Source organism: Anomaloglossus baeobatrachus, chromosome 4 (genome assembly GCF_048569485.1).
Source record: "Anomaloglossus baeobatrachus isolate aAnoBae1 chromosome 4, aAnoBae1.hap1, whole genome shotgun sequence".
NCBI lineage: Eukaryota > Metazoa > Chordata > Amphibia > Anura > Aromobatidae > Anomaloglossus > Anomaloglossus baeobatrachus.
In genome coordinates, this window is record NC_134356.1 from 622,003,069 (window position 1) to 622,016,636 (window position 13,568).

Below are 13,568 nucleotides of genomic sequence, written 5' to 3' on the forward strand. Positions count from 1 at the left end.
TCATTCTTTATAGGTGGTCATTAAAGGGTAGACTACAACACTGTTTAAGTGTTTAAGTAAGGAAGGAATTAATGTCTTCAGGCCTGCAAAAATGTTTATAAAGGATGGGATTCCATTTTTGAATCAAAGAGCTGTTGAGTGGGTTTGGGTAAGCTGGGTGGATGCTGGGAGTATCTGTATTTACCATGCAGCTATGTATTCTGCTATTTGTTACTATTTTAGAAACATCTACATTTATGCATGATTCGTATATAGTATATAATAAAGAGTCCACCCTTCAGAGATTGGAGATTTTTTAGACAGAGTTTGAACTTACAAACTTGCTTTGGTCTCACCATCACCGATAGAATCCCTGAAATTCCTGAAGTAGCAAAAACTACTTCAGCACTATCATGTCCAAATCCCATTTTTCAGAGTTTCAGATGGGACCACAGACAGAGTCACAAATGAATGGCCCGAATGTGAGGAGAAGAGGGCAAATTCTGCAGTACAACCAACCACAGGGGAAAAGAGAAATTACACGGCTCTCATTGAAATCAATAACAGCCGGATGCTGCAGAGTGAGAGCAACATTTTAAAGCCACTCTTTGAGATGGTTAATAATGGAGACCTGAAATTGGGTAGCCCCTGTATAAAATCTCTTCCAAATTTAAAAGGTTTAGTAAAGGGACTTCCTTTTACATTGATTTTGGGTGGCATTGATTTTTACAACTTACCTGACAGAGCAGAGTACCCCTGATGTGCGGAGAGATTTCTACCTAGAGCAGCATTGGAAGCGGTTAGCGCAGATTTCCCATCATCCATTGCATTGTTTAGCAGCGGTAGTGGATACAGCGCCTGAAATCCAAATACAGACAATCAGTGACCCCATTTATAAAATCCGAATGATACCCATAAAAGGCTTACAATTAGAGATGAGCAAATCTAATAGAATTCATTTCAGGCAGAATCACTGTTTAGTCGGCAGATTTTATTCGGTCCTAGTAAAATTAGTCCAAATTTAAAGTACCCAGAAAAGACATTTATTAAGCTCTAAGATCTCTCTGGATCCGAAAGCATTGTCAATGGAGGGAAGTGGTTAAAAAGTAATATTATAAACTGACCTCTCACTATGTCCTTACCTATCACTCCACTGGCTTCCCATCGCCCAACGACTCCAGTTCAAAACATTAACCATGACATATAAAGCCATCCACAACCTGTCTCCTCCCTACATCTGTGACCTAGTCTCCCAGTACCTACCTGCACGCAACCTCAGATCCTCACAAGATCTCCTTCTCTACTCCTCTCTTATCTCCTCTTCCCACAATTGCGTACAAGATTTCTCCCGTGCCTCCCCCATACTCTGTAACGCTCTACCTCAGCATATCAGACTCTCCCCTACCGTGGAAAGCTTCAAGAGGAACCTTAAGACCCACCTCTTCCAACAAACCTACAACCTACAATAGCCCTCAGTCCAGTAGACCACTGCGCAACCAGCTCTGTCCTCACCTATTGTACCATCACCCATTCCCTGTAGACTGTGAGCCCTCTCGGGCAGGGTCCTCTCTCCTCCTATACCAGTCTGTCTTGTACTGTTAATGATTGTTGTACGTATACCCTCTTTCACTTGTAAAGCGCCATGGAATAAATGGCGCTATAATAATAAATAATAATAATCCCTATGGCAGCGGAGGCCAGTATAGAATGACTATAACTTATTAACTCCTTCCCAGCCCACAAAGCAGAAAGAAAAATGACAACTTTTCAATTTGCTTATCTCTATTTATAATCTATAGGAATAGGCTCAGAAATCTGAGGCATGAGATGTGTAAATTGCTATGTGGAATGGTGACAATATAGATCTAAAATACTGAGAGTGGAAGTATCAGGATAGTGATCTAACCAACCACCATGATTGTCTATAGATTGTCTGATATTCTGGAAATCTGGCAATCTGGACTACCACTCAGGGCCCAAAGTTCCAGGGGGGCCCATGGGCAGATTGCCCTTGACACGCCTGCACCGGGGCCATGGGGTTACTTGTTACCGGCTGTGGTCCTGCTTCTGGGACTCTGTGGTGGCAGAAAAGCCCGGTTCCATGACCCCGGCGATGTCAGTCAAAGGGAAGGGAGATAATAGTTTGTGACGCCACCTGTGGCATGTGGCAAGATGGTGCCGCCAATGCGGGATGGGGCCTCTGGGGCAGATGGTGATGCAGCTTAGTTGGTATAGCTCTACACAGGTAGGTCTGGACCCCACGGCGGATGGGGTAGTAGTCGGTGATGGCAGGGGTGCAGGGCCGGAGGCGCAGGCGAATAACGGAGCAACACAGAGATGCAGTCTCAAGGTTTTTACTCACTGTAGCAGGTTCCAAGGTAACACGACTAGTCAGTGACCGCCTTTGGAGTGCTGGGTTTCACAGTGATGGGCTTCAGTCAATCCCGGGTAGTTTGGAGGTCAAGACCGGTGCATCTTTCTTATGTATCATCCCTGGTCGTCTTCCTGTGCTGACTTCTCACCCGCCTGTCCCGCGCCTACGCACACAGTGCCCTCAGCCGGAGTCCAGGGACCCTGTCGGGTGGCTTGAAGTTCTATCCCTTGGCCCTATGTGGTCACCTTCCAGCGGAGTTGGCTTTGGTACTAGATGTGTCCTTAACCTCTAGTTTTACTAGTGGAGACCGTTGGTTCTTCTCCTTTAGTCTAGTAGGGACAAGTCCCCGTTCTGTGGCCAAGTTCCTCCACTCCAATATGTCGTATTTGGAATGAGGCCACGGGAGTATGGTGCACTTCCCGTGGTCTCTAGGACCCTTTCTGTCTTGAGCCTGGGTCGAGCTGCAACAGCTCCAGACCACAGGTCTTCACTCCTCCACTGCTCCTTCTTGACTCCCCTCTCTCTGTCACTACAGTGTCCCCTCACTAACTAGACTCTACCCCCAGGCCCTGTCGGATTAGGGAGAGGGAGATGCCATCACCAGTGGTGGCTATACATAGCATTAATAGCACCAAGCCCTAACCCTGACCCTTTGGAGATCTGCTAATTTAGAATGTTGTGTGTTTTGTGTGCATACCGGTGGATGACCTCTTCCTTACCCACAATGGAGCACCACACCTCTGGCTCAGGTGCAGTTCCTCTGTGGCGACTGAAGCCTCAGGGGCGCCACACCTTCATTATGATGTTTTGTGCGCCGCCACCAACGTCACAGATCTCCAAGCAACCAAGCAGGGAGCTGTGCTGGAGCTTCGATGTCGGCAATGCAGAATGCAGCGCAGCTCCACGGAGCTCCCATCGCCTCTTCTGTGACATGTTGGTGCAATTACGTCTTTACGCCAGCATGTACGCGGCGGCCATAAGAAGTGGATCCCCGGGACCACAGCAGAGCACGGGAGGAATGGGAGCGAGGTGATTATGTGTTGTATGTTTTGCTTTTTTTTAATCTTTGCATGGGATGTGTGTCAGTACATAGGGGGGCTATGTTAGGGCTTATCTTTTATATAAGGATCTATGTTGGGACTCATACTGTATATAAGGGGCTATGTGAGGCTATTTGAGTGCTATTTGAGTGTTCACATTGTATATAAGGGGCTATGTGAGGGCATATCTTGTATATTTGGGGCTCATCCTGTATATAGGGCACTCTGTGGGAACTCATTCTGTATATAGGGAGCTATGTGGGGTTTATACTGTATATTGGAAGCTATGTGGGGCTGATGTATATAGTGAGGCTATTTGAGTGCTCATACTGTCTATTGGGGCAATGTGAGGGCTCATAGTGTATATAGGGGCTGTGTGGAGGCTGATGCTCTATATAGATGGCTATGTGGGGGCTCATGCTGTATATAGGGAGACTATTTGAGTGCTCATACTGTATATAAGGGGCTATGTGAGGGCTCATACTGAATATAAGGAGCTATTTGATGGCTCATACTGTATATTGGAGACTATGTGAGGTCTTATACTGTATATAGGGGATATGTGGGGGTTCATGTTGTGTATAAGAGGATGTGTGTTGGCTTCTACTGTATATAGGGGTACTGTATGTGGACTCATACTGTATATAAGGGAGCTGTTTCAGGCTATTGGATCGGTCCTTCACGCCAGTCACTCATGTGGCCTCTCAGGAAAATGAATTGCCCACCCCTGCTCTATAATGTATAGTGTTATCTTATATATAGCACTGTAGAAACGTCTATAGATGTGCACCAGAGAACCTGTGTGTTAATCACATGATCTATCACATGATCTATCAAAGGGGGTCATGTCATATGTCACGTGATACATCGGGCCTGGGAGCTACAAGGGGCACTGGTTACTCTTAATCCGCCCCTGTTGACATAGCAAGTGTCCTGTCAAATACTTGTAGTTGGGCTGGGAAGGCTGTGAGCGGTGCTGCACAATTCTCATCTCCTCTCATATGGTTCCCGGCAGGATTTTCAAAGTATAATGATATACCTGGCTGTATGGCATTCATGCAGCCTGTGGTTTGGGCAGCATGAATCGCCTGAAAGTGTCTTGTTAAAAAAAAAATGCAAAGCGAAGGAACAAAAGTAAAATTTAAGGAAAATCAATATTTGTTGTGATCACCCTTTGAGATCAAAGCATCAGTTCTTCTAGGTACACTCAAACACAGTTTGTGAAGGAACTCAGCGGGGCTTAAAACATCTTAAAGAACTAACCACAGATCTTCCATGGATGTAAGCTTCCGGAAATACTTCAATCTCTTCATGTAATCCCATACCTTGTGTCTTGTTATTGTTCTTCTTTTTCTCATGGTGTATGACCTGGGACATGAAACTGTCTTCCACAACCTCACCTTTGTAGCAGAGATTGTCTGCTCCTAGCCCAGTTTTAAGCCTCCTACACAGCTGTTTCTGTTTCAGGTAATAATTGTGTTGGACCTATACATGAAAATGGTGATCATATCACGTTTTGTATATTTGGTTACTCAAACACCTGACTATAATTCTGCAAAATCATTGACATTGTGCAAGTGTACCTAGAATTGATGAAGTTTTGAATGCAAAGGGCGGTCACACCAAATATTGATTTGATTTAGATTTCGGTTTGCTTTTTTGTAAAATAATAAAAACAACTATTAGCACTTCTATTTTTTTTAAAAGTGTTCTTATTTTTCGGCGTTTTTCCCCACACCTGCCTAAAATGATTGCATCATACTGTTTGTATCAGTGCTCTATACGTTTTACCATTTTACAATATACTGTATATACTACTCACTTGCTCAGCTTTGCTGTGACTGGAGGAGGGATACGATTCAGGAAAGTGTTGCCTCTGGAAAGGACACTCCAGTCCATCGAGTGGGTGCTGAATGTAGGCTTCTGTCCGCATCTGTTTTCGGCTCAGACTACTGCTGCCCTGAGAGTCTATGCTGAGTCTGCAGCTATCCTGATCACCTGGGAAAACCAACAAGGAGTTAATTCCGCCTGTATTTTACCCATCACCCCATACTTTAGTAATAGCCCCTTCTAGATTGTAATTTTGTAATATTTACTTTGTTAAGAAAATATTAAAAAAAAAAAAAATCAATAAAAATAAATATATAAATGTGTGTATATATATATATATATATATATATATATATATATATATATATATATATATACATATATATATATTATTCATTGGAGATCAAAATTATAGAACACACAATTTCCATTGTGTAGTCCTATGTTATATCCTGACATGAGTATTTTAAGCTTATTTCATAAATTGAATTTTTTCAAAGGCACATAATAAAAATGTAAATGAAGTAAATGAAAAAGAACGCTGATCAAAATTAGAGGACACTTTCAGATCCCTGCAGCTTATTGGTGTTAATCTGGCACCTGGTGATAATTTCCTTAACCATCTGAGAAACCCTATGTAACTGGCAGCCTAACTTTCCAGATTGCACTGACTTTACAAAAATATTGCGCTGTTCCAAAGTGACTGAAACCCTCCGGCAGCAGGTTGTCCAGATGAAGGCCAAAGGGGTAAACCTACCAGCCATAGCAAGAGAAGTTGGTTGCCCCAAGTCTGTGATTTTGAGAATTTTGCTTTTTTACAACATCACAAACTCTTTCAAGTGCCACAAGAAGGCTGGTCGCCCTTGAAAGATAAATACAAGAGCGGACAGGATAATGCGGAGAATCGCCATGAGTAATGGTTTTCACACTGCAGCTGGAACTGCTCGCCAGTTCAGCACTGAACAGGGTAAGGATCTGTCTTGTCATACAGTGTCATGACGTTTAAGAGCATTTGGACTGAAATCCCACTCTGCAGTAAGAAAAGCCACTCATTGGCAGAAAGAATCAAGAGGAGCATGTGTGGACAGAGAAGTCGTCACAGTTCATTTTAGCAATGAAAACAAGTATAATTAATTTGGGTCTGATGGGAAACATTATGTTCATTGACAAACTGAGGAAATACAACGCAAAGTGTGTTAAGAAGTCAGTGAAAGGTGGTGGAGGAAGTGTCATGGTTTGGGGAATGTTTTCTGCAGCAGGAGTTGGATCTCTCATACAGCTACATGGCAGAGTGAATGAGAAACCAAGGAAAAAATTGTGAAAACATACCCTGCTGTAACTAAATAAAAGCATAGTGCATATAAACATAGGGTACTTAGTAAACACTGTTTTGTTTTTGTTTTTTTGTTTTTATGGCAGAGTGAATGCAAGTGTGTATCAGAACCTTCTTCAATGACATGTGGTTCCTTACTTCCATTCATCCCTGAATCAGCCAGCAATTTTCATGCAGGACAATGCCCCCTGTCACACAGCAAAACGGGTAAAGCAGTTTCTTGAAACAGAAAACATTGAAACAATGAAATGGCCACAGCCCAGAGTCCTGATCTAAACCCAATAGAAAACCTCTGGAAAATCCTTGGTGACAAAGTTATGGACAAGAAACCCACAACAGTCAAAGAACTGTGGAAGAGACTGGAAGAAGAGTGGATCAAAATCACACCAGAGCAGAGTGAGAGACTAGTGATGTCTGAGGCCGCAGATGTTCTGAAGTCATCAAAGCAAAGGCCGGTGCACGTCCTACTGATTGGTGACTGTTGTTACCTTCAGAAATTTAGTTATAATCTTTCTCTGTGCTACAGTCATTGCTGTTCTCTAATTATGACCATCACATTTTGGGCAAAATAAAGGTTTTATGTTGATAAACTTTGGACTTTTTGTAAAACCCTGTTCTAGTGGCACGGTGCACCCCTTACAAAAACCCTTCAAATGCTGATCAATGAACATTATTTCTGAAAAAAGCAAGTGATCATACATTGTTCTCTAATTTTGATTTCCATAGACCTTATTCGTTGTTTCATTAGTGCATTTACACATTAGTCTTGGCACTGGCTATGGAACCCTTTACCACATTTTGTCTGAAACACCGAAGCGTTTCAGAGAAAAATATACCTGGTTGCACTCATGCAGCAGGGCTCTGGGGCTCTGATAGATGCTGCCCGGGGTTTGGTCAGGATGGATCAATTGACATGTTCCCTTTGGTACATGGTTGATGATCGAACACATCCGTGTCTTACTATTACACCTCTATATATAGTATTTATCCTAATGGCTCTTGGGAAAGTTTTGACAAGTCTTATGGAATACACATTGTCATTGAGTTGGCAGGGAATTATACTCACTGTCATCCAGTTTGCGTTTACCATCTGTAGATGGCTGAGAGATTCCTAACAGACCGTTGATCGAGTAGGTGGATCCAAGGGAGTCCGAGTGAGGAGATTCAGGAGGGGTGACTGCAGAGCTCGGAACTAGGAGAGACACATTTAAGACTATCCATCAATTTGCCAAAAGATCCACATTAGTATCTGTCATTGACCAATTTTACCTTCTAAGGCCCTGTGCGCACTAGAAAATGGAAATTTCTTAAGAAATTTCCACAGGCTCTGAAAGATTACCGCACCTGAGGTAACAAACCGCAGCAAACATCACCCGAATACCACATGCGGAGTTACCGCGGTTTGCCGCGGTTTTGTCACGGTATTGCCGCGGTTTTTCCGCAGATTGTTCCCTACGGTTTTTTAACATTATCTATGGCAAAACCCGCAGGAACCTGCAGAAAAAAAGTAACATGCACATTAATTCCGCAGCGGAAAGTCCGCGACAAGATCCGCAGGGACAAAAAAAACGCAGTGTGCGCACAGCATTTTTTAATCCCCATAGGTTTTGCTGGGGAAATGTTCTGAACATTTTCTGCAGCGTTCCTTCAGCGAAATCCGCGGTAATTCCGCGGTAAAATCCACAGTGTGCGCACAGTGCCTAAGACCAATTATTTGGAACATTTTCTCATTAGCTTGAGGATAGTTTTTTTATCGTTTCTTATTCCTCTCCCAATACATACAGTACTTGTAAAAGTATTGACTACTTTATGCCACCATTGGGGGGCGATTTATATATTGCGTCTACTGTCTTCTTAGGTGGGCTTTGTACACTACGACATCGCAGGTGCGATGTCGGTGGAGTCAAATTGAAAGTGACGCACATCCGGCATTGCAGGCGACATCGTAGTGTGTAAAGCCTAGATGATACGATTAACGAGCGCAAAATCGTCGTAATCGTATCATCAGTGCAGCGTCGGCGTAATCCATAATTACACTGACGCGACGGTCCGATGTTGTTCCTCGCTCCTGCGGCAGCACACATCGCTGTGTGTGAAGTCGCAGGAGCGAGGAACATCTCCTACCGGCGTCACCGCGGCTCCCGTAGGATATGCGGAAGGAAGGAGGTAGGCGGGATGTTTACATCCTGCTCATCTCCGCCTCTCCGCCACTATTGGCCGCCTGCCGTGTGACGTCGCTATGACGCCTCACGACCCACCCCCTTAGGAAGGAGGCGGGTCGCTGGCCAGAGTGACGGTTGCAGAGCAGGTGAGTGCATGTGAAGCTGGCGTAGCGATAATGTTCGCTATGCCAGCTATCACACGATATCGTACCTGCGACGGGGGCGGGGACTATCGCGTGCGACATCGCAGCATCGGCTTGCGATGTCGCAACGTGCAAAGCCGCCCTTAGACTCAGACTGGCTCTTATAACACTTTATGAAAATGCAAAATACTATGTCTATGTTCACATTACGGGTCTTTATCTATTAGTCATTTTCCACTGCAGAAATCTAAGGGATTCTACTTGTGAGAGTCAAAGCTGTGCCAAAATCTTGGTGTTTTTTTCGGCAGCCCAAGCAAGTCATGGAAGACACGTAGCCGAGACGTGGGTGTGCTCATAACTGCCCATCTAATATTTCAAATTCACTCCACATTAGTGCATTCATTTTGCCATAAATCTATGCCAGTGCCTGACTGGAGTAACATTTCTGGCAGTGGCACTTGGAGGTACACACCAGTTGTAAGGTATCTAATGAATAAGACACATCTCACTCCAGCAATTCTAATCATTAAAAAAGGAGCCTGTCAGGTCCCCTATTCCCTCCAACCCGGGAGCATTGATACCTGTATGCCCAAATTCCCTCCTAACCAGCCCTGTATAGCGCTATTCACTAATATGAAAGTTTAAAAAAATGGCATAAACTTTGCTGTCCCTATGCTAATTAGGGCCTTGACTAATTGATGGGGCATTAGTTCCCCCTCTTTCCATGTGATCACACCCCTGTGGGCGTGATAACATTAATTCCACCAGCCGGCATCACCCCCAGCTCTTGGAAATCACATGCATGTGTGTGGCTCATTTCGGCCCCGTCGGTGTGCCCCAGAAGCCGGGTGTACGTGTGACGCCCTGGCAAAACCAGGGAGTCACAGATACATCTAATCCTCCTTGGTAATTTGATCCCACACTGGTACAGTTCTACAGACACACCCCTCCCCCCAGTGTAAGAGCTAAACTGAGCAGCATGGGAGGGGCTGGTGCAGAGTGTGAGAGGAGAGGCAGCAGAGCAGACCGGGGTGTGAAAGCTCCCGGCTGCTGTGGAGTGTGAAGCGAGCTCCAGGAGTGCGGAAAGGAGCCAAGGTGGCCATGGCAGGGTAGTGGCCCACCGGCATAGTAATCCGGCTCCGGATTGTCGCTGGGGAGTGGGCTCCCCGTTCCAAGCTGAGGAGTTGAGGAGGCTTCCTATAGTAGTGGACAGAGAGAGAAAGGGCCCTGCTGTACCGGGTGTGGGATCCGAACACCCTCCGTACCAAAGGCTACGGACACCGGCAATTTCTGGTTAATCCTTGACTCTGTGTGAGTTTTTTTGCAAAGCGAACTGTGAGTAACAACATCCCCTGGTCCAACCGGACACGCAGCTCTCAGACGGCTGCCCATCTCCCTGCACAACAAAGCCCAACGGGCCCCCGGGACCATCACTCCACTACCCACAGAGGGGTCAACACCAAGCTGAGCAACACCATCCCCAGGAGGCCTAGTCAACGGCAGCGGTGGTGTCCATCCATTCACCACAACCCGTGGGTGGCGTCACGAACTTATATCCCTTACAAACCACCACGACTCCAGCCGTGGAACTCCCCACCGAAGTCCCTGCGTGTAGTGCCAACCCCCTTGCAGAGCGACGTGACTCCCGGGTCTGTGAGGAGCTCAAGCCAGCCACCGTACGAGCACGGATCCGAGCGGCTCGGCGGTCGCAGCCGAGCCCGTGGGGCGGTACATACGCTTCCCTGCTATATGAGGCGCACTGCACATGACTGAAAGTCAGAAGAAAACTTACATACACGTCTTCTGAACTTCTGGTCATGCGCAGTGCACCTGATGAAGCCGGGAAGCGTCCACCCTGCTTCTGAGGCACACTGATGCAGCCGAATTTATCTGCGAGATTTCCATTAATTGGCGTTGACACTGGTTTGTGGAATTCATGTTATCACACCCACAGTGGTGTGATAACATGGAAAGAGGGCCAACTAGTCAAAGGGAAATACTGCCCCGGTGACTAGTCAAGACCCTAATTAACACAGGGACAGTGAGGGTTATAAGTCATTTTATTAAACCTTCATATCAGTGAATAGCGTTATACAGGGCTGGTTAGGGAAGGAATATGGCCATACAGGTATCAATGCTGCTGGGTTGGATGCCATAGGGGACCTGAGATGTTCCCTTTAAGACTTATGTGCACAATGTCAATGATACTGATTTGGAGCCTATATATACAGTATATACAGTCTGCAGGTAGCATTGGTCACTTACTCAGAGTGTGTCCGGGACTTAATGACTTCACACAGCTCTCCATGGGCAGGTTAAATAATTGCTGGACCTTTGTACGGATTATTCTAGAAGAGAGAATAATATATAAACTCAGTACAAGGACATTGGCACACCTAGGGCAAACATTCAGTGACATTCCCCCTGCCTGGCAATCTAAACCATTGCCATGGTCTCTACCAAACTTCCAATTGTCCTGGGCCTCAGTTGACAAGTCTCACACATCCAACAAGACAGGGCTCTTAAAATATCACCTTTACCATCAAAAAGTCCTGCTCACACTCACATGCCGGAGGTAGGAAAGGGGTAAATAGGGGTACTCTCCACCATCATACCTTTGACTTTACGCTTATACAGTTGCACCACAATCATCCATACACTAGATTTATATAGGGATGCACAATACCAATAGATAATTCATTATTTCCCTTTGTTGATACGTGCCAAAAGTCATTCTTTTTTGGTACCTGTTGATGGAGCTGACACTGGGCACCGTGTCATTGTCACACACGCCTTCTGCCAAAAGCCGATCCCTGATTTCCCAGGCAAACATGGTTGGATTTTGTCTCTTGTAATCTCCAATCTTCTCCACCACTTTGGGGGTGGCAACTTTAGGTTTGGACCCACCGATGACTCCTGGTCTGATACTTCCAGTTTCATAGTACCTACTCCAATACAAAGCAAGATATAATTACCCAAAATCAAAACCATTGATCTTCTATGCATGGATTGTCACTAGGCACCAGGGCTAAAGTCCCAGGGCCTAGAATATGTACCATGAAAGAAGATAAGAACATTGATAATATTGCTACGTAAGAGACATATTGTAAAATGATTGAAAGGGATGGATTGACAATTCTAGGCACTGTGAACATTTATGCTAGGACTTGCTGTCCTTGTACCAATCTATTTTTGGGAAGCCTAAATTACCTTAAGGGGGTCTTAGACTGGGATATTGACTTGCCCTTGGATATATACTATTAATGTATCGCCCCTATGGCCTCACAGTGCAACAGACATCACCTCCCCGTGGGGACACGTGTCATAGACTACCTTGGACTGAATACTGTCTAAATATTTTTGCTAAAATATACAGAACTATTGACCTTGCCCAATTCTAGGGTTTAGGCTACAACAAAGCCAAAGTTTCCTTTACTGAGAAGGTAATTGGGCTTTATGGTTTTGTAAAGTTAGTGCATCTGCCCTAAAAATCACGGCCTAGTCTTTGTCTTGCGGGTAAGACAACATAAATACCAAATGTCCTGAATTTACTGGGACGGTCCCAATTTTTCGGAAACTGTCCTGGCAACTTTGTGGTGTCCCGGTGTAGCAGACAAAATTAACCCCTTCCCAGATTAAGCCCAGGTACATTTTGGCCCAGGCCAGAGTATACCCCTGGGATTAACTGTTCTAGGCCAAATTATACCCCGGGGTGTAAAATAGCCTAGGGCAAACTATACCCCTCCAGGCCAGAATATACCCATCTAACATGGAACTTAGGGCACAGTGTACCTCAGGGAATAAACTCCACACCCATATGGCCTGAGATGTATATTTTGGCCTAGGCCAATTTATACCCCTGAGTAAATTCTAGCCTAGACCACTTTAACCCCAGGTATAGTCTGCACTGTGGGTATAGTTTTGGCCTGTTATACCAGGCCCAATCTAGGTGGGTTTTACTCAAGTACAGGCCACAAATGGGCATTCCTAGCAGTAACATGGGCTAGTATAAATCTCTGGTTGCCATCATGAATGTTGGTAACTATGAGACTCCAATACGGATGAATGATAAAATGCAACTTGAATAATATGTTTATGCCCATCATTGCCCAACTTGGTGGTGGCATTCCTTTTCTATTTAAATTCTTTATATTGAGATTTAAGACTAGAACAGGAAAAATCACAGATTGTAATGGAACAGGGTTACAAAAATACAAGTCAGAATAAACAGTCAACATATAACTAATGCATATTATAAAAATATTCAATCCAATATTACCAATCATATTTCAATTGTGAATGGAGTAGTGACGACAAAGTAAGTGTGCTAAGAGAGAGGTGGGCAAGGGAGGTAAGGAATAATTATGGGCGAATAGTGAGATATTCAGGTTTGGATTATTCGTACTGAATACCTAGTACTATTCCAGTATTCGTCACAAATAACAAACCTAATGCAAGTCACCTCCTATATACAATCTCTTGCCTGCTCCTGTCACTTGCACCTCAAGAATATCTTTAGAATCTGGCCTTTTCTCATCATGGACACAACAAAAACCCTCACTGTGACCCTGATCCACTCCCGCCTTTACTACTGGAATTCTCTATTAATCGGTGTCCCCTAACTAGACTCTCTCCTTTGTAGTCCATCCTTAATGTAGCAGCTAGGGTCACCTATCTGGCTAACCGTTATTCGGATGCTTCTGTGGC

General features: G+C 44.7%; 1 protein-coding gene across 6 annotated transcripts in view; it reads right to left on the reverse strand.

The window, feature by feature from the left end:
- The window catches only part of PAX8 (paired box 8), a 64,740-nt gene that overhangs the window by 26,043 nt on the left and 25,129 nt on the right, over positions 1-13,568 (reverse strand). For 3 of the 6 annotated variants that reach the window (XM_075342974.1, XM_075342972.1, XM_075342970.1), the window contains exons 5-9: positions 11,609-11,806; positions 11,127-11,209; positions 7,623-7,748; positions 5,216-5,391; positions 717-837 (exon numbers count right to left, since the gene is read on the reverse strand). In XM_075342974.1, the coding sequence (XP_075199089.1) occupies positions 717-837; positions 5,216-5,391; positions 7,623-7,748; positions 11,127-11,209; positions 11,609-11,806 (704 nt within the window). Of the gene's footprint in view, positions 1-716; positions 838-5,215; positions 5,392-7,622; positions 7,749-11,126; positions 11,210-11,608; positions 11,810-13,568 lie in introns of all 6 variants that reach the window. The other 3 variants (XM_075342973.1, XM_075342971.1, XM_075342969.1) reach the window with 1 other exon arrangement.